This window comes from Heliangelus exortis, chromosome 20 (assembly GCF_036169615.1).
Source record: "Heliangelus exortis chromosome 20, bHelExo1.hap1, whole genome shotgun sequence".
Lineage (NCBI taxonomy): Eukaryota > Metazoa > Chordata > Aves > Apodiformes > Trochilidae > Heliangelus > Heliangelus exortis.
This window is the reverse complement of record NC_092441.1, coordinates 10,920,754-10,944,083: the sequence shown is the minus strand read 5'-3', so window position 1 is coordinate 10,944,083 and position 23,330 is coordinate 10,920,754. Positions and strand designations below refer to the sequence as shown.

Genomic DNA, 23,330 nt, shown 5'->3' with positions numbered 1-23,330 from the left:
AGTAAAATACTCCAGTGTGAAATCTTACTTTTTTTAGAGAGAGTAATTTGAATGTAATTTTTAATTTTCAGATCATTATTGTGCACTATGACCTTTTTTTCTAATAAAACATTTGCTGTCCAGGGCAGGTAACACTATGCTTAATTCAAACAGGATTAATAGCTGTTGGATGGATCAGTTTGGCACTGGTGAGGAGCTCTGTGCTCCTGCTGAAGCAGATTGCCCTGTGGTGTCACTGGCTCTGTGGAGGGGCAACCCCTGAGGCATTTTCCTGCCTCTTCACCCTGTGTGTTTGGAATATGCAGCTCAACATTTCTGGTGTAGGTCTGGAGATGAATTTCAGCATTTGTAAAGCTCTTGGCTGCAGGTTGTGTGGTCTCTCTGCAGGAGGCCAGTGGGAGTTTTTCCCCCATGACTGTACTGGGAGTGCTGGTTCAAGGTGGTGTTCATTTGCCATGCGTGGGGCATTCCTCTGCCATCAGGGAGGTGAAGTGCAGGGTCAGTACCTGCCCAGTGGGCTTTGAAATAAATCAACTTCAACTTGGTGGGCTCTCAGAAGCAGCTTTTCTGTGTGGTGCTTGGCTTAATGTGACTGTAGTGTGAAGAGAAAAGCCCTGCCCAGCATTTTCCAGGCCTTACCCAGCAGGTGAGGGTTTGTTCCTGCATGATGAATGGCACTGGACAACTGCTCCAAGTGAAAAATACCCTATCAGTAATATTCAGCTTGAGGTAGTTCCTCAGTGTGTTCTGCTGTCTGCTTATTGTGCTAAAATAAGGAGGGAAGTGGTGGGGAGGGAGTGGGGGAAACCTTTCCCTTTGGCAGCTGTGCAGGTGTGTGCTGCCCAAAGCCTTCAGGAAACTGCAGCATCATTCACCTGCTGTGTTCTCCCTCCCCAGACAGGGGGGCATTTCACTTAAAATGTTATTGCTGCTCTGGGGTAGCACAACCCAAAACCTCTTGATTTCATCTCAGTGTACACTAAATTTGTGGAGCTGTGTTCAGGATAGTGCAGGTTTGTTGGAGGCAAAGGGCAACATGCTAGAAACAGAGCTGTCAGAAATAAAGTGGAGGAATAAGTCAAAGTGATGTTTCTCTTTCTTAAGTGTATATAATTTGGATATTCAGCTGAGGCATTCATTAATTGCCCATGTATATTTTCTTAGTGTTTTCTGACAGTTTGTGTCCCCATTAATCTCATATTAATGATTTCTGTGTATTACACACCCCTGTGGCTCTTTAGCAGTTGTGCAGCAATTGTTTAATAAACCATGAAGTAAAGCCACAGCAGTGGCTGCCCCCTGGCTTGGTGGGACCCCAGGTGACATCAGTTGGACTCCTGAAACTCAGCTCACCTTTAGGAGGACCAAGCCTGAGCCTTTCAGCAGCACCTCATGTGCCCACTTTACACAATGTAAAGACTTCAGGCCAATCCCTTTTCTCTGGATGCTGAACTCTGTTTCTGCTGGAACTGTGCCCACACAGGAGAAAGAATTTTCTCAATTTCCTTTAAAGAGGCCAAGCTATTTGAGTCATTTGAGATCACACATAGGTTAGGTTTAGTTATTACAAATGTGAAATTGGCAAATGACAGAAAAAGTGCATCTGTTTTAAACACAAAATGCTGCACATAAGGTTCAGTGCATTAAATTAATTCCAGATGCTCTTTTTCCAGTTGGTCTCTTTGTTGCTGTACTTCTCAGTGATGTTCCTGTTGTTCAACTCATTTCAGTCTCACCTAATTCACTACATTGCTGCTCTGTGCTGAAAGCCAGGCATGCACTGCAGGTATTGCAATTAGGTGTCTACACAGTTCTTGTGTGTAATCAGAGGTGGGAGGAGGAGAAATTTCTCCAAGGTAAGAAAAAACATTCCCTGTGACCCAGACAGTGTCTGTGGAGACACACACGGGCTGTGTGTGCAGGTGTCTCTTGCTCCTGTTGTCCTTTCTGGGTGTCCCCACTCCTGAAAACATGGACACAAACAGTGCTGGTGGAGCTGTAGGTGGTGGCAGTGAACCTGCCCTTTCAGCATCTGAGGGAGGTGTCTTAAATCAGAATTCCACAGACTCTGTGGTCTTGAAAGCCACCATCAGCCTGCAAAATACCTTCTGAAGCCTCAGCATCAACACTGAAAACCTGGCAATTTTATTTAATTTTATAGTGTGCTTTTCTGGGCAGTATTGAGACAGACACAGAGGGCATTGTTTAGCTTAACAGTTCCATGGTTGTTCAGGTTTTTTGTTAAATCAAGTAATTATTTACCAGTATATGCCAATATTTTAAGGATTTTTTAAAGTAATTTGGAAAAAAACCACCAACAAACAGTAACTGTAACAAACAGTTCCAAATAGTGGTATGGAAAACTACTCTATATAACTATAAAAAATATAACAAGGTTTATTAACTTTACAAAACTTGTTACTCCTCTAGATATCTTGTTTTAAATGTTCTGCTGTTTTTATGTAGTTTTTATCCACAGCTTTGAATCTTTGTAGCAGAAAATGAAGTTAGGATTTTGGCTTTCTATACACAATAGAGTGAGGTTTCCAAAATATGCAGTCTAGAAGTAATTGTGCTTACTAGACAAATATGAAATAGTTTCTTCTGCAGCTATGGCACTTCAGCCTTGAGTGTAGCAAGTAAAAGATTAAATAATTTGTCTTGAAATAAAATCAGTATCCCCTCTTTACTTCTTAATAGATGCTTGGAATATACTAACAATTATTGTGTTTGTATGAGTGTCTGGGAAAAGAGCTGTGAGAATCACGTTTCCCAGACTCTGGAAAAAGAAAAGAATTTGCTAAATATATTTGGAGATGGCTTCATGACTCATGCACTTAACAGAACTGTAAGCTCTGTGTTTAATTACGTTGTCTGGAATCACTAAAGGAATTTGGGCTGTGAAATGGTAGAGTATTTAAGAAAAACATTCCTGCCCTTTTTATGTAAAGCTTGGTTGAAAAACTTAGGTAAGGACCAAGGCACCACAGTGATATACAGACCAAATAATCTTATTTGGCTATAGAATATTTACATTCCTGAGGTGGTATTTCTGATCAGACTCTGTTGTAAACACAAGCTGTGGCTGACTGCTGATCCTGCATGTACTCACCAGGCTGGAGAGATGGAGCTCACAGCTCAGCACAGAGGTAGCAGCAGTGTAACTATTTCATACTGATCTCTTCCCTTCCTGGAAAAAAAAAAAAAAAAAGGCTTAGTAACCTGTTTGCCAAACTTGGCCACCTCTTTACCAACAGTCCACCTCCAACAGCTGGGTGTGCTCCCCTGCCCTGGGGCTTTCCTCTTGAATGTGAATTTGGCACCTTTGCAGTCATTAGATACGATTTGAAATTCTGTTGAAATCCATTTCTCATCTTTTCTTCCTTTTCTTATCCGTTTCCAGCCACCCCTTTGCAGTGAAGTTATTTACACTTTGCAAAGAAGAAATCAAAAGATCCAAGGACGTCCGGAAGCTTCGCTCCAGCATAGGAGTGTGAGTTGATGAAAATAATCTTTTTTTTAATAAAATGTGAAGACAATTTAAGTACAGTACATATCAGGTGTAGCAGCCTGGTCTATTTAATGGGAAACTTAAATGAAAAATGCACACAAGTACATGGAATGTCAGGTTGTGAGAGGTTTGTGTACTGTACTTCTGGATGGTTGGGGGGAAAACATGAAGGATCTGGTAAGATTTAACTACCTTTAAAATGTTAATATCCTTAAAGATGCAGTGAAGCATTTGCTTTCTGCTTGTAGAGAGCTTGACTTGGTGCCAATGCAAAATATATATGATTAGATCTTATATGAACTAGAAAGAGCTTAAAACACCTGCAAAATTATTACCTGGCTTTAGGGTAAAAACCCTTAGTAGAGACAGGAGAGAAGTCAAAATAAAAATCCACCAGTCAGGAAAGACAGTACTGGGTGATGAGAGGAAATTAAACAAAAAAGACAAGGCATTGCAGTTCTTTAGTGGGAAATGGGCAAAATTATTCAGATTTAACTGTCAAACTATGATTTTATTGACTTTCATTTTGTTTCTTTGTTGGTAATTTTTTAAGAGTGCAAGAAAGCCTGATGTGAGGCACTGCCTGTGCTTCTGATTTGTCGAAAATTTTGTATTGCATTGTGTCCAAACCCACCCTGTCCTCCACTGCCTTTTCCTGTGTGTTTTTTAGTGCACAGACTTTGGTGCTGCTGTTCAGTGGCTTTAGAACCATGTTTGTACTTGGCATAGCCCTGCAGCACCTCAGGAACCCTTCAGGATTTCAGTGCACTCACCCTCAGTGTTTGCTTTCCCACAGCACTTAGAATATCAACTGAGATTTCCTGGCAGTAGCAAAGCTCCCCTCCTGCCCTCTGTCCTGATACACATCTTCATTCAAAATGTACTTCTGCAGTTGGAATACAAATCTCACACAGAATTTATTTTTTCCTTATGTTTTCTAGGTTTTGTGGCCTGATTCAATTTCAAGGAAACATGAGAGAGAAAGTTCTGTTTCAGTTGTTTCTCCTTCTGTGCCATCCATTTCCTGTAGTAAGTATCAAAGACACTGTGTATTATCTAATTTTTTATTGAAAATACAGTAAAAATAAGTGAAATTACATTAAAGCCACATTCTTTTGAAGATACTTAATGTATATAATAGGCTTTGTTGCTCCAGTGTCTGCTCTCTCCTACAGTGCCACCTGAACCAGGCTACTGGGTCCTTGCAGGGTACCTGGCTGTTCCACATACAGTTTTTCCACCTTCTGTCCTTTCTGATTTAAATTAGAAGCCATTTAGGTGCCTAAGTTGTTGGTTTGACAGTGCCCAGTGAAGATCTCCTTTAGGGTCCAGTCAAATAAATTACTGCTGGTTTTGCAGTAGTGCTAATGAAGAAGTGGTTCTGATTCAAGAAAAATATATTTTTTCTGTCAGGTGTGAGGAAGCTTGTGGAACACAGGAGAGTTTATCAGAACTTGACCTTTTTCATGCGTCTGTCTGAAGCAGGGCACAAAACCTGAATTATTAGTGTGTGAAGAGAAGCTCAGATGTGGGATAATATTACCTTGGTCACTTAAAATTTTGGTTGACTTAAGGATGGTAACATCTGCAGTAAGATGTGAGTAAGCTTCAGCTACAGTCAAGCAGTGCAGGAGAAACAAAGGCTGCCAGAAGAAACTGGAAGGGCTCATAAAAAGAACATGAAAAACCTGTGAGGTCTTAAAAGTGGTTTGAGAAGACAGGGAACAGCCCCTGTGTGTCTGGCTGTGCTGGCCACAGACTGCTCACACTGACTGATTGCTTTGTGACAAGGTTAAAATCCTGGCACTCAGCAAGGTTTGATACTTCATGTTTTTAGCACAACTGTTTCCATGTCGTGTGTAGCTGCTACATGAATTTGTAGGAGGGGCAGAGCTAAAGAATTCCAATTTCAATTCCATGTTTTATTATTATTTTACATCATAAATATGTTTTGTTTTTTTAGAGCTGGGTGAATTGCATTTGGCACTGCTACTCCAGAAATAGCCCTGTAATTTCTTGGCATTCCTTTGTTTCACATCAGGTCTTCTTGGAAGAAGAACAGGATGTGGTTTTGTTGCCATTTTGCTGTATGCAATTGTCTATTTCTGTGCACTGCCTGTCAGAAACCAGCCTGGCTCACTTGTTCTGCACACCAGCATCACTACTAAACACCCTTCTGGGAGAAATATTTGCATATTAACTATTTCTGAAAACTGGAGTGTAAAGCCCTGACATCCTGCAAGTTTTAGTGAAAACAGACCCATTGTAGTAGTGTGAGTTTCCTTGAGGTGCAGAAATGAAGCCCCTTACTGCAGCAGAGTGTTGTCAGGGATGGACTGTAGTGTCCCCCATAAAGGGATGGGCAGCACCTGCCCTGGCCCTTTGGACCCTGCCCTGGAGGTTCCTTTGCCTCTTCTGCAGATCCGGAAGACGACAGCCAGCCAGGTCTACGAGATGCTGATCACCTACAGTGATGTGGCTGATCCTGCCCTGGCAGAGGAGGTCATGACCATACTCAGTGACACCAACTGGTGAGTGCATTTGTTGCCAGACAGTAATAAGAGCTGAAATTATTTTTCATTTATCACCGAAGTTAAAAGATAAGAAAAGTTCAGTTTTTTGAAAGCTGAGAGCGAGGGAGCTCTAAGAAACAAGACCTTAGATGTAGCTACTTATGACTTGTAGGACAGTGAGGGGTTGCTGATAAGAATTCCTTTGTTCTAAAGATCTGTCTGGTGTGTGCATGTGTAGTATCACCACTAGATAAAATAAAATATCTGTATTTTTCTGACAACCTAAAAAGGGAGGAGACCTTGGAAGCTGTCCATGAAGCAGAGAGTGGGCTGTGCCAACAGTCAGACTTCAACTGCACAGACAGCTTTCTGGCATTTCTGAGCACTGGCAGGATTTTGGGAAAGAAAAGATCTCTGCAAGCTGGAAAACTACAGAATTAGCAGAACATCTCAAACCTCCAATGAAATATAATTACTTAAAATGATACTAACCTCATAGTCAAGCAAATATTTTGTATTGGAACAGTTTTAACATACGATTTCCCAAGCATATCATTTCAGGAATTAAACACTTTTTTTAGAACTTTTTTTTTTAACCTACTGTTCCTGTAACATTGACTTTCTCCAAGCAGAGTGGGAGCAGCCCAGTGTCTTTCAGGGGCAGAAGGAATTTGTTCTGTCAGCACCCATGAAGTGACAGGAGGAAGGAATCCTCACCATAATTTTGGCACTAGTTTTTCCTCTTCTGCAAATTTTAGCATTGTGCATTTCCTCCTGTCTTCATAAATTAGTCAAAATTAATACATGAGAATAGACAGATATAAAAAAATTGTATAATTTATTTTGTTATATTAAATGGCTCTGTCTTCACTGAATTTCAAGGAAACAAAATTAACCTAGACACCTTCAGAGAACAAAACATACCTTGGAGTTGTGGTTTATATGTTTTTTTTAGACTGCATGCTTACATTATTTAAGTATTTATTTTCCATTTTATTTCTGTGTTTGAGCTTAAATAACTTGATATTTGGGGAAGCAAAACTTAAGTCTTTCATTGTAAAGGGTGGCTGCTGCTATTTCTCTGAATTTTCCAGTACACATGGTCTGAGATTTGAAGAACTAACTGGTCAGCAGCAGTTCTGGTAATGGTCAAAATGATTTGCTTAACTACACACTGATGTTTAGAGTTGTGTTTAGGGTGAGTCAGTGCTCACTTGTGAAATCCAAATTTAAGAACAGTCTTGCTCAGAAGCTACAGAAAAAATTTGTTAAAAGAAACAATTGAGTAGGATTAGGTTAATGCTGTCACAAAGGGATGTTTACAATACCAAAGCACCAAAGTGCTTCAGAAGCAGCAGTGGCAGGACAGCTCCACTCAGAAGTGGGTTACTAAAACAAAGCAAAATACTTCCTGAAAACCACTTCAGAAAAGTAAATATTCTATTTTCACTGTGTCATTTTAAAGGTGTGACTGGCTGCTTGTTTTATTCTGTCTTAGTTCAGGGCTTGCTGAAAGTTCCCCATTGTGATGTGGCCATTGCATTAAGATGAAGAGCTGGTGTACTTAAAACTTAATTGTTTTATCTTGGTAGATTTTAACTGTTTACAGAAGAAGATATTTGAAGTCATTGCTGAGTGTCAAAGAGAGCTGCTTGTTGTTCTTAAGCTCAGTGCTAAAACAAACACAGTAAATTTTAAATTACAATAAGCATTGACATCAGGAAGCCAAATGAGAGTATATGGGGAAGATGATAATTCCTGGCCTATGCATAGTTCTTCATTTATCAGACAATTGTGTAATTCAGAGGTTAAAGAAATTACTCTATAAATCTTCTCTTTAGCTACAGGAGGGTTTCCAATATAACATTAAAAAAAGTTCAGGTTATTTCTAACTTGCCCTTCATGGTTTTTCTGTGTAGTTTTGGACTCAATGTGCTAAGAGTTAAATTTTTATTAGCTCATATGTAGTTGTTACTTAAGAAAACCAAAATAAATCTACTGAATTGGTGAGTACTACTGATAGTCTTACAGCAGTCCAGTTGGAATTAGGTTTTTACAAGGAATAGAATGTTGGCTATATGGATTTTTGACATTTGGGACTTTGTGTAATTGACAGTTCTTAAGGAAATTATCTCTCTTGCATGCTGCTATTTCAGAAACCTTTAAGAAGGCTCACGAGTTTTGGTTATGGATTCTCTATTTCAGGAGAAAACTTCTTTAGGTAGTAGAATTTTCTCCAGATCCAATGAGATATTTCTTTACATTCTTGATATGAAGTATTCTAGAGCAATAAGGAGCTGTTAATTTAGCATATAAAACTGTGAACTTCTAGTCAAAAAGGTTATTCATAAGTGCTTTTTTATTTTTTTGAATACAAAAACCTAGAAGAGTACTCAGACACTTTACTAGTAACTGACACTTCTGGAAGAGCTGCTATGGATTTATGGTTTATCTGCCTTCAGGTGTTACACTGTTAATACAAAAATGTTGTTCTTAAAGTGTGTCACAACTGAGACTTCTGGAATTGAAATGCACACAGAAGTAAAGCTGCATACCTAGCAATACAGTAAGGACATGGCTGGCTTAACAAGCTGTTAGGGATGTAGCCAACTTTGGTTTTAATTTTTGAATTAACTGGAAAATTCCTTCTTTCTGCAGGGAAGCTGAGCTGGCAGTAGTGAGGGAGCAGCGGAACTCCCTGTGTGAGCTCCTGAGAGTGCCCAAGCCCCAGCTCCTCTCCAAGGTAAACGTGGAAGGTGCACAAAGTCACCAATGAGCAGTTGTCCCCCCAAACCTCCTGTGTCCTCAGGTGCAGCAGCAGGAAGCTCCTCACAGCTCACTGCAGAAGACAGGGACCTGCTGGAGGCTCTGGTCTTTGCCCCTTCCATTCTCCTTTGTTGAAAACATTCCAGACTTGGCGTGTGACATCTTACTCAGACAAAACACAGGAATGAAATAATACAGTACAGATGTCTAAAAACTGTCTGTCTGCCCTCTCTGGGTGAAGAAAAAGGATAAAAACTTCCAGTCAATTCCAACCATGAAATTATAACATGGGTTTTGCAAGCTACAGCAGTCTAATGCTGTCTAGAAGGAAGAATATAATGTAGAAGTTACTGTATTCACAAGAGGACAGACAATATATCCATATGTGGGTCCCATTTAATGCAAATAGTGTGGAATTGCCCATCTATTCAGTATTTCAGAAATACAGAACTTTCTGCTTTGTAAGGTGTTTCTTACAGGCTCCTTTCCTCTCTGTCCAAAGATAAGGAGGCTGAATTAGTACTGGTCTAGAGAAGGTTTTAAAAAAATATATTAAAAAATCTAGTCCAAAGGCTAATATGAATAGAATAACCTTCAAGGACACCCTGCTGTCCCCAGAGCAGTTTTCTCTGCTCATCTTCCTGTTCTTACTGAGATGTCTTCAGTCTTCTGCTTTCAGTACAATTTTAAGAAACCTGTGACTAACATTTACTGTTTTGGTAAACAAGAATCTGAACCTCACCCATACAAGGCATTGTTTTTAGAGCAAAAACTTAATTGAGCATTGCTGTCTCAAGGCTTTCTCGTCAATTAGATTCAAATTATATTCAAATTCTCATGTTATATTCAAATTTCAGATGTTAAAAGATTAATTGACTGATCTCAAAAACAACACTTCCAGCTCCTTAATTATTAGAGGCTGAGAGGAGCCTCACAACTTAGGAGAAAAGTGTCTGATATAAACCAAATAAGTAGCCAAATACAGGTAATGCAAATACAGGTAAATCAGATACAATTATTATAAATAATATCATAGGATAAACAGTGCACTCTGGAAATTACATGACTGAATTTGGAAGTTCACTTTTTCCTCCTCTTTTAAACATAAGCAAATATATCAGTGTAACTTCTGGCAAAAAAACCTGCACCTGCCCAGAAAACTGCTGGAGTTCACTCAGAGTGATACTCACTGGACTCAGAGGACTTCTCAGAGCAGTCCAGATGTTCCTCCTAGCAGCCAGTTTGTGCTCACACAACGAGCTGCTCTCCTTCAAGAGCTCACATATCCTGAGAGCAGAGGAGAAACACCTGAGGAATCCAAAGCATAACATGATGGAAAGGTGAATGAAGTTAATTTCATAACTCAGCTTGTCATTCAACATTGTCAGTGTTGAAATCAGCACTTGTCATTCCTTTTAAACTTGGACAAATAAAAGAGTAGTTAAACATTAAAGCATTAAGAAGGACTGTAAATACTGTAGCTCTGCATGTCTGTAGTTTCTTCTCCATTTAATTGACTTAATGACACGACTGGGATACCAATTGAGCAGTGATGTGTGCAGGATACTCCAGCTGACTTCTTTCCTCTCTCTCTGGTGCAGAGCTCAGCACAGTGAAGCTGCCAGCACTGGCTGCTGGTTTGGGAACTGAAGCTCTTGGATCTGGTGCCCCTGAAGAGTTTGTGCTGTGACATCCTGGCCAAGTGGATCCTCAGCAGGAGCTGCACTCCCTGTGGGGCAGGAGAAGAGGCAGAGGTTGTGTCTGAAAGCTCTGAGCAGAGATTCCTGAGGAGGCAACAAAGAGTCATTGTTTTCCTTTAGAAAGTCCCTGTCTGTAGCCACAAGATGGCAGTTTCTCTTCATACTTCTGTCACAACTGACCCAGTTTTTGTTTTTTTTTCATATTAATGATTTATATTGCTACAATTCTGCCTGGAGTCACTCAGCCTGTGCTCACTGTATACATGTGCAGCATTAAACCTGATTTGCTGCATTAGTCTCTTAAAAAAATTGTTTTTCAGAGGTAAAAGTGGCAATGCTTAGTGATACTGAAATCTTCCTGAACATAGTTTATCTGTGCATAAGTCTGTGTGTATTGTGTTGTAGGCCAACAAAAAACCCAGGTTTCCCATTAGCTAAAGTCAAAGTGTCTCAGTAGAACTTGATACAACTCATTCAAGTGAATGTTTTTGGGGTAAACTAACTTTAAGGACTGAAGCTTTTCTTCTTTTCCCTTGAAGAATGCAGAGGTGACTCAGTGCTTGAATCAACTTCTAAGTTCTTCTTGGCTATAAAATTAAGTGACTGTAACATTTATCTTTAGTTAACTGATGAGATGGGAAGGACAAATGCACAGGCAACATGATACTCTAATGATGCTGTGTGTTATTTGATTGCTCTATTAAATCCCACTATCCCCACATTACAGGTACAGCTGTGGCTGTACACACATCTATGGATATTTAAAAGGAAGGAAAAATTGAGGCAGAAGAGCTCAAAACAAGCCAGTTTCTCTGTCAGGAACCTGCTACAAACTGCAGCTCTTCATGTCCAAAACCACAACTTGTCCCCCACCTTTTTGCCTTTTTAAGAAAGTATCTATGAATTGTATTATTCAGTACCTAAGTATATTTGCAGCCTGGACTGGCAGATGAAGTTTGTTCTAGATCACTGTAATTCTCTGTTAAACAGACACCTCAGGATCTGCAAAAGAAACACTCCAGAGTCCAGAGCCCTTATGTTGTTCCACTGTCATTAAAATGGAAGTTTCTGCCACTCCTGAAAGAGCTTGGTTTTGAGTTGTACCTCTGGCTCCCTGATGCAAGAGAAGCACAGATGTGTTGGCACTGCCTGCTTGTTCACAGAAATCTGAGGAGGTGCAGTGAAAATTGTGAGCATATCCCTGCAGATGAAGTTACAGACACACCTGTACTGTTCAGAGCCCCAACTCAGAGGATGCCACACTTGAGTCCTGGTGCCAGCCCTGTGCACCTCAGCCCCAGCTGCTGCTCCCAGTGCAGGGAATGGTGGAAGACCCTGAAAAGTGTTTGACAGAAACCTAAAACCACTGGAAGTGCTGAGAGGCTTTGCTTGATACATTTTAAGGGTTCCCCGTGGCAACAGTCCTCTTGTAATCTGGCCTGTATTTGATAGTTACTTAAATTGGAAATACAATTGAACAATGAAACTGAGTCTGGTAAATAAGTGATGTGCCATAATAAAATAAGCAAACAGCATTATCCATAGGAGCTCCCTTAGCAAGAGGTTACTCAGCACAAAGATTAATGAGAGACAAAGTTCTAAACCTCTGAATAATCTGATCTGCCTGCACACACCCAAGATACAGAGGATAACAGCTCCAGCATCTCTGCCTTACCTTGGCTTTTAGTTGAAGTGATAATAATCCATCCCTTCCTTCAAGTTCAGCATGTTCAGGTTTGTTTCAAATGCTCCACCTGTCAAATCCTGTAAGGGAAATAAAAGAGAATTATATATATTATATATAGTTTGGTTCTTCAGACCACAGAAGAAAAGTCCCATTTGCTGAACTAAACATAAACAGACCCAGGGCTGAGAAATGCTTCAGTTAAAAAATTAAGTACATGTTGAAAAATTAGTGTTCAAATTAACAAGTGTAGGTTCCCTGGAGTTGTCCCTTGTGAAGAACACAAGGGCTGTGCTAAGCACAGCTCTGCAGGCAGAGCAGAGAACTTCAGTTCTGTTTCCTCATGCAGACATCAGAGAACAGACCAAGGGAATGAGTTTGACAGAGCAGTGATTGCTGTCAATTTTCTTGTCTGATGAAACCAACCTTTCATCATGCAACCAAAATACTTTGCACAGTTAAAAGTGTTTTTCCTTTTGAGCTCTAGGTCCATGATCTGAAGAGGAACCTGGTAGGTTTGCTCCAAAAGCAGTCCTGCAAGGCAAGGATGTTATTAGGGAAACACACCAGCTTCAGCATTTCTGAGCTTTGCTGCTTTGGTCCTCCTGGAGTGCTTAAATTCTACTGATCTTCAGTAATGTCACAAAAAGAAAAATTAAAGCTCATAATACTATAGCAGGTAGGTAAAGAAACTGCTCATGTTCTTTTGGTTGGCCCAGAGCAGCAATATTGAAGTTTTAACAATGCACAACTGTACTGCAGATGTTAAGGATGGGAAGTTACAAACCCTGTGTCCAACTGGAACTGGGGAATTAAATGAGGTGGAACGTTAGACATGGGCTAGAATCACTGGAGTGAAAAAATTGCTCTGAGTTCAGGAGGTCTTTGACTCACAGGGAGGACTGGACAGGACCCCCAGCTTCCCAGCTCACCTTGGACCCACCAGCTGAACTGCTTGTGAACATGCTCATGGACTGGGGGGTTGCTGCAGCTTTCCAGTACTGGGACATGGCCCTCTCAGTCAGCAGGGACTCAATAACAAACCAAGCTCCTCCAAACCTCTGCATTGTTCCTGCTGCTTCAATTTATACAGGAAAGGAAATGCTGGTGTATGCTTCAAACCTCCTGTCCTAACCAGCCTCAGGATCACTACACCTCAGGATCACAGAGTAACTCCCCTTTGTCTTGGGTAATTCTCATCTGCCAGCCACGTTCTCCATTTTCATGAGCAATGGGAAAAGAAATAAAAAGGTCTGATCCAAAACTTCACCAAAAAAACATAACCACCAATTGTGAAATTAATAATAATTGATAGAGTTTAATACTTTAAAGACTGGGTTAGCAACTCAGTTAAGGCCCCTAACTCACTGCTCCATCTGCAAAACTTCATCTCACACATCAAAAGGGAATTCTGCTCAGGAAAAAGAAAAGGTCTTTATTAAAACCTTTATCTTCCACTAATGATTTCATAAACCCTAGACTTCCCAAGTTAGAACACAGAGTAGGAAACAGTTGCTTTTAGCTTGCTGAAAAATTGAACTTTTTCTAAAGAAGTGTTAAAAATTATATAGAAAAAAAAGCCAGAAGCTAAATCAAGCAGGAGAGTTAAAACCTGAATGTTTCATTCCCAGAGCACAAAGCTGAGGTTGACAGAACAAGGCAGGACTTTGCAATAACTGCTCTAACAGTACATTTACTGATAACTTCATACAACCAAACTAGTTTAATTGCTGAGATAGAAAAATAGAAATCCCTTTCATTTCAAGCACTTGGAATCCATGCCAGAACAGGGCACAAAACACAGAGTGCAAACCCTTGGGTGAAGTGGTCCTGTGGGCTGCTGACAAGTTAAAGCCACTTGTATCTCTTCAACAAAAACTTGGACACACACTCACACCACAGCAGATTTCCAGCTACAGCCCTTCGTGAAGCCATTTGAAAACACAAACTGAGCAAGGATCACAGGGGAGAACTTTTCCAAAAAAATGATTTACATGGTAACAAAGCAGCACCAATGCTGGCAAGGGAGGAACTGCCTGAAAAAGTAAATAAGCAAACAGCACTTCAAGTACACGGCCAACAGAGTCATTGCTTGCAAACAATCCACTGAATAAATATATCTAATCTTCAAAATTACCCTCTTACAGCTGCATATAAACATGCAGGGTTTTGTCTGTAGCAAAACTAAAAATAATGCCTTACCATGAAGAGCAAAAGACAAGGCCCCTGGACACTTTCTCCTGCAGATGAACTTATGTTGGTAAACAGTAAAGCTAAATTTGGAACTCTGGGCTGTTTAGGAATTTGTTAATAACTTCTGTTTATGAAATCAGTTAAGAGGATCTGCAGCTAATAGTTCCTTACACAAACTTCCAACAGTCCCGTGCACCATGGAGCGAGGCTGCAGTGAGATCTGTCTGTACAGAAAGTACCTGGGGCTTCTCTGTGTTTCCTGACTGCATGGCCTGAAACACAGAGCTCCTTGCCCTGTCTGGTTTGAACATACAGGACATTTGTGACCTTTAAACACAGTTCTGGTGCCCCTCCCCCCCCCCCCCCCCCCCCCATGCTCCATGCAAGAATAGCACTCTTTCTGCAAAGGAATTTACAGCAAAATTTTCTGCACAGTTTTAATAAATCTGGTTGAATAGCATTAGAGAGGCAGCAATAGCTGTCACAGAAAAGACATCTTTCATTTGATGCAGTCTTAATATCCCCTGTCCAAGTCTTTCCTGTTCTCCCACTTTCAGAAGTATGTTGGAAGAAGTTAGGAGCTAAAGCAATTAAAGCAAAGCAAGTGGGAAGTTTTGGGTTTGGCTGTTCTTTACTGCACAATATCGACACAGTTGAATGAAAAAGTTCAGTGCTCTTCTGAACCCATTTAAAAGCCATTTCCTCTTGTGGTCAGGTCTAGAAGCTTGAAAGCTGCAGCAGACAGGATACCTGAGTATTTTTACCACAGACATTTATCAGCTGGTTTTGTTTTGGTAGAAGACTGCTCTGCATGACAAAACTACTGAAAAATGTGGACATTTTATTCTAACCCCCAACCCTGCAAGTAGTGGGATGTCACAGATTCTGAGCCTCCACAAAGGCTCCTGAGAAGAATAAAACACATCAGCCATGGCAGCACTGGGAGAGGTTGATGAAAATTATTCCCTAAGACCAGCTGGGAAAGCCAATGGGAACAGGAGGTTCTTGGTTCTGCACTGCTGGTTGCTTCCTGGACCCTCAGATTCCTTTTCTCCCTCCATTGGGTTTTACACCTCCTACACTTCGGTACAGATACCAATTTTAGAAGTAAATTTACAAAATCAGACTCTTCCAAGCAGAGGTCAAATTGCATTTCCAAAGGCAACATTGCCTACTGTTTAGACACTGCATGGCCTACAGTGTTCTGGGATCAGCAAGTAGAAAATGCTCAGTGGCCATGAGTGGAAAATGTGCTGAAATCAGAGCTGAAGCTGTGGGCCAGAGTTTTCAGGCAAGATGTTGCATAAGAGTTTCATTGTAAGGGCTTCAGAAATTAAATGTGCTTTGTAACAGGTTGCACAGATGTTTTGTCTAGGGACTTCCACCCACCATTATATGTACTATGAAAAATTAAATTAGTTGTAACATTACTGGCTTATCCAAGAGTTTATCAACCAACAGTACATGATAATGCCCTGAGGTGCTTTCAGTCTGGCTTTAAACTCAGAGTTACGATCTCAGAGTTGACTGTAAAGTTTGGAGTGTTAAGGTAAAAGCAGCCCCTACCCCAGGAGATGCAGCTGATCAATCTTTGAACAGATCCAGTTCAGCATGAGAGCATCAGTGATCTTTATGTAGCTACAGATTTTAGTTACTGTTAGAGACCCTTTCCCTGGTGCTTGCAACTAGCATGTATTTGCTGCTTTGCTTTACAGCTCGTGTCACCTCACACACTGTGCTTTGCTATTTTAAATGTAACAGCAAAATAACTGCTGGTTATCTTCTAGTTATGTCATTTGGTCAATTGAACCAGTTTAAAGAAGGAAGAAAGAAAGAAATGGTAAAAGCTTCTGAAAAAAAAAAAAAGCTACTTACAGTAAACAGAAATTAATTTTCGTGAGGAACAAATCCTGATTTTGGAGTCAAGTGAAAGCTGGAGGGGGTACTCACCAGCTTCACACAGATGATGAAAGGTGGAGTTGCATCTCTGAAGTGACATATGGGAATTTTGGGTTTTGGTCTGTCCTGCAGGAAAGAACAGGAGATTTCAGTGAAAAGACATCCAGGGTTCCTTGTTAGCTTAGTTTTAGGAGCTACTGAACACTAAAAGGGTAAAACATTATTTTGATACCTCATCTGAACAGCCCAGCTGGCCACATGCACTCATCATTTTGCCAGTTGTTTCAAGTACCCCTTATTTTTTTACCACAATCTTTCAACACAGTTGTGTTTCTTTGAATGAAGCTTTCTGCTGTTGAAAGCAGAAGGTCTCACTCCTCTCCAGCTTCCTTACCTCCAACTTCTACTTTTAGTTCTTTCCCAAACAACTCCCTCTCTGAACTTCACAAGATATGCTGCTTTAACAGCCTACCCCATAAAAAATATGATTTTTTTTTTTCAATTTTCTGCCACTTTAGTGAGCAGCATCAGCTTACTGCCATCAGAGAAGCAGCAGAGCAGGCACAATTGCAGGCACAGCCCAGCTGGGACTCCATGGATCCAAGCTGCAGAATTTTCTAAGGATTCACAGCAGGCTGCAGCACAATCATCATGGCAGATGCAGAGGATCTGTACCAGTTTTGCTGACAGTAGTAGGAGTGAGTCCTCAGTTTTCCAGGTCAAAGTCCTCAACTCCAGTTGCTTTATTGCAGCTGAAAATCCTCATCAGCTTCCCAGTATAGAATCTGACTTCACAGTTACACAAACCACAAGCTGTACCTCAGGAGCAGGATGTGCCCCCTCCTCTTCCTCCATCCCTCCCTTGTCCTACTCCCAGATACCATGATCATCCACCCTCAGGGTAATTTGATTCATGAGATAACTTGCTGGAAAACTTTTTTATTTTGAGGCTTCCTTTTCTGCCAGATCAGGCAATGAATCCTGCAGCCACAGGACTGCCAGACCCACAATAAACAAAGCAGTGGGAGGAGGTGGCTGAGGGCAGAGTGCAGCCAGACCACCCCTGAGCCATGGGCTGTCCCCTCAGCTTGCACTCCCAGACTGTGTTCACAGGAGCTGATCCCCTGCCCACTGAAACCAAGAACTGCCTTTTCACCAAACTGCAACAAGAAAACAGTTTTCCTATATGACTTATTTATTGCCATCTAAATGGCAATGCTTCCTTCTCTAGGAAACAAAAGGTTTCTGCCTACAACTTCAAGGAACTTAAAAGTTTTATTCAGATACAGTTTAACTATCCTAAAGAGTTTACCATTATTAGCAGAAATGTTCTTTATTTTAAGAGATACCTGACTTTGAACCATCATGAGCCAAATTCTACCCCTACTTAAAAGAAAAAGCTATCAGTGAAGGCTGCATTTTACCATACCACCAGAATCTTTCAGAGTATGTGTAATTCTGTCTTTCTGAACTGATTTCAGCAAGTGTGAGATCCATCATTCTGGCTCCAGAGCTCACACTCCAGCAACAATCCCCAGCTATCCAAGGCTTCTGACACAGCCTCCTTGCTAAAACAAGTTGCTACACAGTATTTAAAAGCAATGTATTCATTCACCATGATTCCCAGAGCATTTCCAGATCACAGTAAAGAATGCAAGAGAAGTTGCAACCAACCTCAGATTCTTCATAAGTGTAGAATCCTTTTGTTATTTTCTTTTCATCAACATCACAAAATGCAGTTACCTGGCAAAAGAGAAGCAGAATTCCACTCTTGGCTACCAGCAGGTACTTCACCTGTATCTACAGGAGACAGCAACTTGTGCAGTTGTCTGTGAGCACTCGCTGTGTTTGCATGAACATGGGAACAGGTGATCTAAGAGAAAACATCCCAGACCATCATCTGCATCCTCAGACCCTCAGCAATCAGCCAAGTGAACTAAACCCAGAGACTGACCTCACTTTCACTCCCACTGGACACCTAGGATCAGATAATCCAGATCTTCCTCCTCCTGCCCACCCCAAGCAGCCCCTCAGGCTGCACCACTGCTCTGCTGACCCCAGCCTTGATTCAACTCACCAGGGGAATTGCTGGGGGCTTGGACTTCGTGTTTTTCAGTTAAAAGGTTCAGAAGATTTGGTGTTTAATGACACAATTACTTCATTTTGGTTATTTGTACTGTAGGTTGGGAGGCATTACATGCAGCCCACATTGACAAGTATTTCAGATGGGTTTTTTGTGTGCATTCCTCATAAATATGCAGGCAGAATAAATGTCTGCAATCCAAAATACACAGTGGCCTCATCTTTTAACCATTAGGTTGCCAGAAACATTTCAGAAGACTTTTTAAAATAAACATCACTGTTTTCCTCTGTTTTCCATTGGATCTATTCAGATTATCTACACAGAGCTCTTACACTGAAGCAGAACAGTTCTGATAGTTAAGGTTTTGCAGAAATCAATTATCCTGGTGAAAGCTGGATAGCAGTTTTCCTATATTTTTAATTGTTGCATTAAAAATCGATTAACAACACTTAGAGCTGAGAAAATTTGAAAAGCCATCCAGCTGTTTATTAATTTATTACATTAGAGAAGCTGCAAAAGACTGGCCTGCTTGCTTGCTGTGTCTCCAAAGCTCTGTCACATTTTCCTCCTGTGATTAAGATAGTTCTGTGTTACCCAACATGACCTCCTGTGCAGAGGAAAGCTCTGACACAAGCTGCACAATGCTGAACTTTTGCTCTCTTTATTGCTGCTTTACTCCTGACTCCCAGTGCCACATTCACAGCACAGGGGGAAAACTGCAGGCAAACAGAACTGGGATTTAGGGGTTTCCAGGCCATGGCCAGAGAAGATTTGCACTCTTTACAACATAAATTTTTCTACATCAAAAATTCTTTGTAGATATAACTACTATCCAATGGAAGTTTTCTACACAAATCCTTACATAACATAGTATCAGTTCTTCCATTAAACATCAACATAAAGAGAATAAAAACAAAACTATCAAGGGACTACAAATACAGCTGAACACCACCAGCACAAAAAATTAATGTGGAAAATACAGCTAATAACCTGGAGGGGGAGGGCACCCTTAAGGGTAGATATGGTACAGATATACCTGGAAGACAGGATGCTTTAAAACAAGTACCAAAATAAAGAACAGAACATTAGGCAAATATTAAATTTTCACTTAGGGGCTTTTATGACAAAAGGAATCAGCATTAGAGGCCAGAAGATGATGATGCAGGGAGTGCACTAAGGACACTTCCCTCTCCTTCAGGCATTAAAATGGAAAGAGAGAAATGAGGGAATTCAGAGCAGTACTGAGAAGTTACCAGACATGATACAAAGGTCTTTTCTGATGGACGTAGGCTGGGGTAGACAGTAGCAAACAGTGACAACTGTTACTTTTTTTTTTTTTTTGTCTGTAAAACAGTTAATAGAATTTACATCCCTGGCCCTATTTCCATGATCACCATAATGATTTATTGTCCTTGAAGGATCAGATAGTGTGGACTGAGTGCAGCAAACTCCATCAACATCACAAAAATCCTGAGATCTCCTCTAACCATCTTACTCACACCTGTACATCCATACACAGAAATACATGTAGGGAAGCAAGGACAAGCCACTGTGGAAAGAGAGGTTACTTAGCTGCACACTTGTCATTCTGGGTTAAGCACCTTTAAAATTCTCCAATATTCTGCACATTTCAGTTCCACCACTTTTGTTTTACTGCTGTAGAAGCTGTGGTCACTACAAACAAAATTTGGCAGAATATATGTACATTGTCAGCCCAACAGAGTTCTGGGAATAAATACAGTGTAATACATTAAAATTGGCTTCCAAGAAGCTGCTTATAATCCCATAGTTAAAGAAAAAAACACCAAAAGCTTTGACATAAGTGAATAGCTGCACTTTAGTGCAAGTAAGAGAGAGCTCAGCTTTAAGATGGAAAGTGTCACACTGTTCACCTTCAGCAAGTGATAATTCAGTGATCAATAAACCCCTGACTGCTGCACAGATTTCATCTTAATGTGAATGGTGCCAGAGAACCAGAGACAGCTCCTGTATCACCAGATTACCAATAACCATAATGCTCCTCTCAGACTGTGCCATAACTCACCCTACCATGTGTAGAAAATTCTACAATGTGCAGAATTTGCCCTAAGCCACCCAGCTCCAGAGGATCCAGCACATGAAATTCCAGGTAGCACCAAACATGTGAAAAAAAACCAAACCAAACACCACAACTTGAGAGGTAAGGCTGTAACTTATTTCCCTTGGAAGATGGCAATTATCCTAACCTTTTGTTGAATTACCACTAAGGCATCTCCACTCTAATTTTCTATGGATTCAGCCAGCTTTAATCTGCAATTTACAGTATTGCACATGTCAGACTTGTATGGGCAATTTTTCTGCCAGGCTGTGCACCATGTGGGTGGCCAGAATGCAAGTCAACTTTTTTCCTGACACACACTATTTATTTTCCAATAAAAGAAAATCTAAGTCTGGAGCCTAAATACAGGACTTATGCATGGGTGTTTATCCTACAAGGAGAACTCAAGGCATCAGGCTCATACAAGTTATTCACTTGATACCATCAGGCTAAACACAGTTACCTATTTATTTTTCTGCATTAATGGCTTCTTTCTTTCATCTTTTATTAAGACCATCTATCTATACAAGAACTCCTGTCTCCCAGGGAGGAACCTATGAATTACAAAGCTATAAAGCAGTCTCAAGTTGTTTTTTTTTCCCTTCCTTCTAGCAAAATGGTTCTTTTGCAATGCCTCTGACAATATGTCTCCATTGAAGCTTATCAAATCCTCATATAACACTTCAGTTTTAAGAACATATATACATATATATAAATGATTAAATATTTGAACACCACTTGTATGAAAATCTACATAATCCCAAAACAAAGCAAAAAGATTGTTACTTTTTTCAGCTAAAAATTAGAAGACACAGCTAAGTATCTGGTAGGTATAAGCTACATAATTACTGTAAATAATTTTTATAAACATGGATTGCAAAGGCCTAAGGGAAAAAGGAGAAACCGTTTTCTCCCTCATAAGAAAGTTTATGTGGCTTAAGAGATAAGATATTTACTTTAAAAAAAATCTGCTAGGGGAAGATAAAAGCACTTCTCTGGCTGGTCCTTTTCAATAAACACAGGATCTGTGTGGAGGGACACACAGGCTGAGACTATCAGACCTCCCTGTGGTAAAAGGAGATTAATGGGCAGCAGATAATCCTCCTCCCAATGTACAGAGTAAGAATTAATCAGGAGGGGGCTTGGGAGGCAACTGTAATTATCAAGCTGTTTGAGCTGTGCTACTAATTACACAAGAATTAATAGTTTGTTTCATATTTGATTTATTTACTGTTTCTGGCTACTGCAGAGGATGTTTTCTTACACTTCCCATTCTACTCAAATTTCCTAATGGAAAATCTAAAAGATTTCATCAACCTAGTAATGTCCTTTTATGGTATTCTTCATAGAATTTTATGTCCTCATCTTATTTTCACCTGTGGTCTGCCTGAGGTCTCTGATGATCATTCACAGAAAGCAACAAAACAATCACAGCAAATTCTCCAGATCTGTTCTGGTTGGAAGAAGTTTTACAAGTGAGAGTGAGTAATTGAGTAGAGTACAACAGAACAAAAGGACAATCCTTTTGATAAGTGCTCACCTGCACATTGTCTCCTCTCCCTCCTGATTGCAACAACTGCTCTGATAAAATTTATCTTTAATGAAGACAACCTGAAAACTCTGCAAAATCCTACAGCAGCAGACCTTCCCTGTTGCATTCTCCCCACATTTCATGCAATCTTTATCCATTTTAAACTTCCAGTGACCTTGTTGATTCTTCTATTTATAATTCTTTCAGTCAAGCTTATATAAAGCCTTGGAAACATGTTAATATACATCTGTGCAGCAAGTTAAATCAATTTTGGCCATTCATTTCAAAACAAAGTTTGAAGGCATTATAATGCAAGTTCAAATAGGCAGAGATAATCACAAACTGAACAAGAGACATACAGTGGCCTCAGAATCTTCCAGTACACCACAAGGTATTGACAGTAGTAAATAGGAAGCCTCTATTTTTCTCTCATGTCATTTCAGCCTGGTTTATACCTGGATTTAACTGAAGCTTTCAAGTTTCATCTCTCTCTCTCTCTCTCCCTGTTCTCCAGGCTTTTTAACACATCTTCTTATCATTCTGTTTTTTGCTCCACAGTCCAGGTGAGTGTGCAGTTCTTGCCTTTATTTATGTTTCTCTGCTTTTTTTGTCCTCCCTTCAGTCTCTCACACTGCCATTCATAGGTTTTATGGCAGTTAAGGTGCTACAAAACTTAAACATGTCTTACTTCTGGGTGTGAACTGAAGGATCTGAGTTGGTGGTTTAGTGATGTGGCTTTTAGAAAAGGTGAAGAGAAACAAATGTGATGGTGAGCTAGGAAAAAGAGGATACAAAATACATATTAAAGTTTTTAAGTTTGCCACTGGTGGATAGGGTTGTCATAGAGAAACCTCATGGGCTGGCACTGTTTCCATGCCACTAATTAGCTGATGCCTATTTTGTCTTTTCCCTCTCCTTTTCTGCTCACTACTTGGCTACTATTTTCAGCTATCGGAAATGACACAAAATGTTAATGCTGAAGTTCTCCTTTTAGCTAAATTTTGATGGAGAATAAAAGACCAGACAAGACAGCTCAGAAACCCTCCAGGCATATGTAGCATCCCCAAAACATTTGGTTTCCATCTTCAGCTGCAAATTATAGACAAGACGGATGTGTTTTAAACAAAAAAGGTCTGTTTGACTTCATTCTTGCAGAAATGCTCATACTGAACCACTGTCAATTGCCTGAATCAAGAAAGGGACAGCCAGGAAACAGAATTTCCCTAAGAATACTGAGATCCTGGTAATTAATTCATAAAAAAAAAACCCTTATGAGTCTAATAATTTTTTTTCTTGTGTTGCTGTTTAGCAAAAATACTGAGACTTGGATTTTTGCCTGAACTCTTTGGAGACAAAGTGTTATTTTAATATTC

The 23,330-nt window shown here is 40.2% G+C and overlaps 2 protein-coding genes across 11 annotated transcripts in view; one reads left to right on the top strand and one right to left on the bottom strand.

The window, feature by feature from the left end:
• Positions 1-11,998, top strand: part of TBCD (tubulin folding cofactor D) — a 107,054-nt gene extending 95,056 nt beyond the window's left edge. For 2 of the 3 annotated variants that reach the window (XM_071764218.1, XM_071764219.1), the window contains exons 36-40: positions 3,404-3,493; positions 4,453-4,540; positions 5,933-6,042; positions 8,683-8,767; positions 10,392-11,998. In XM_071764218.1, the coding sequence (XP_071620319.1) occupies positions 3,404-3,493; positions 4,453-4,540; positions 5,933-6,042; positions 8,683-8,767; positions 10,392-10,406 (388 nt within the window). In that variant the 3' untranslated portion in view covers positions 10,407-11,998. Of the gene's footprint in view, positions 1-3,403; positions 3,494-4,452; positions 4,541-5,476; positions 5,872-5,932; positions 6,043-8,682; positions 8,768-10,391 lie in introns of those variants that run through there. The other variant, XM_071764220.1, reaches the window with a different exon arrangement.
• Positions 2,123-23,330, bottom strand: part of B3GNTL1 (UDP-GlcNAc:betaGal beta-1,3-N-acetylglucosaminyltransferase like 1) — a 107,165-nt gene continuing 85,957 nt past the window's right edge. For 3 of the 8 annotated variants that reach the window (XR_011729938.1, XR_011729937.1, XR_011729932.1), the window contains 5 exons: positions 17,941-18,009; positions 16,318-16,392; positions 12,166-12,254; positions 9,981-10,574; positions 2,123-3,190 (listed from right to left, as the gene is read on the bottom strand). Coding sequence is in view for 1 of the 8 variants with exons in the window: in XM_071764223.1 (XP_071620324.1) it covers positions 12,174-12,254; positions 16,318-16,392; positions 17,941-18,009 (225 nt within the window). In the remaining 7 variants the exon portion in view is untranslated. The remainder of the gene's footprint in view (positions 3,191-9,980; positions 10,575-12,165; positions 12,255-16,317; positions 16,393-17,940; positions 18,010-23,330) is intronic. The other 5 variants (XR_011729933.1, XR_011729934.1, XR_011729935.1 and 2 more) reach the window with 5 other exon arrangements.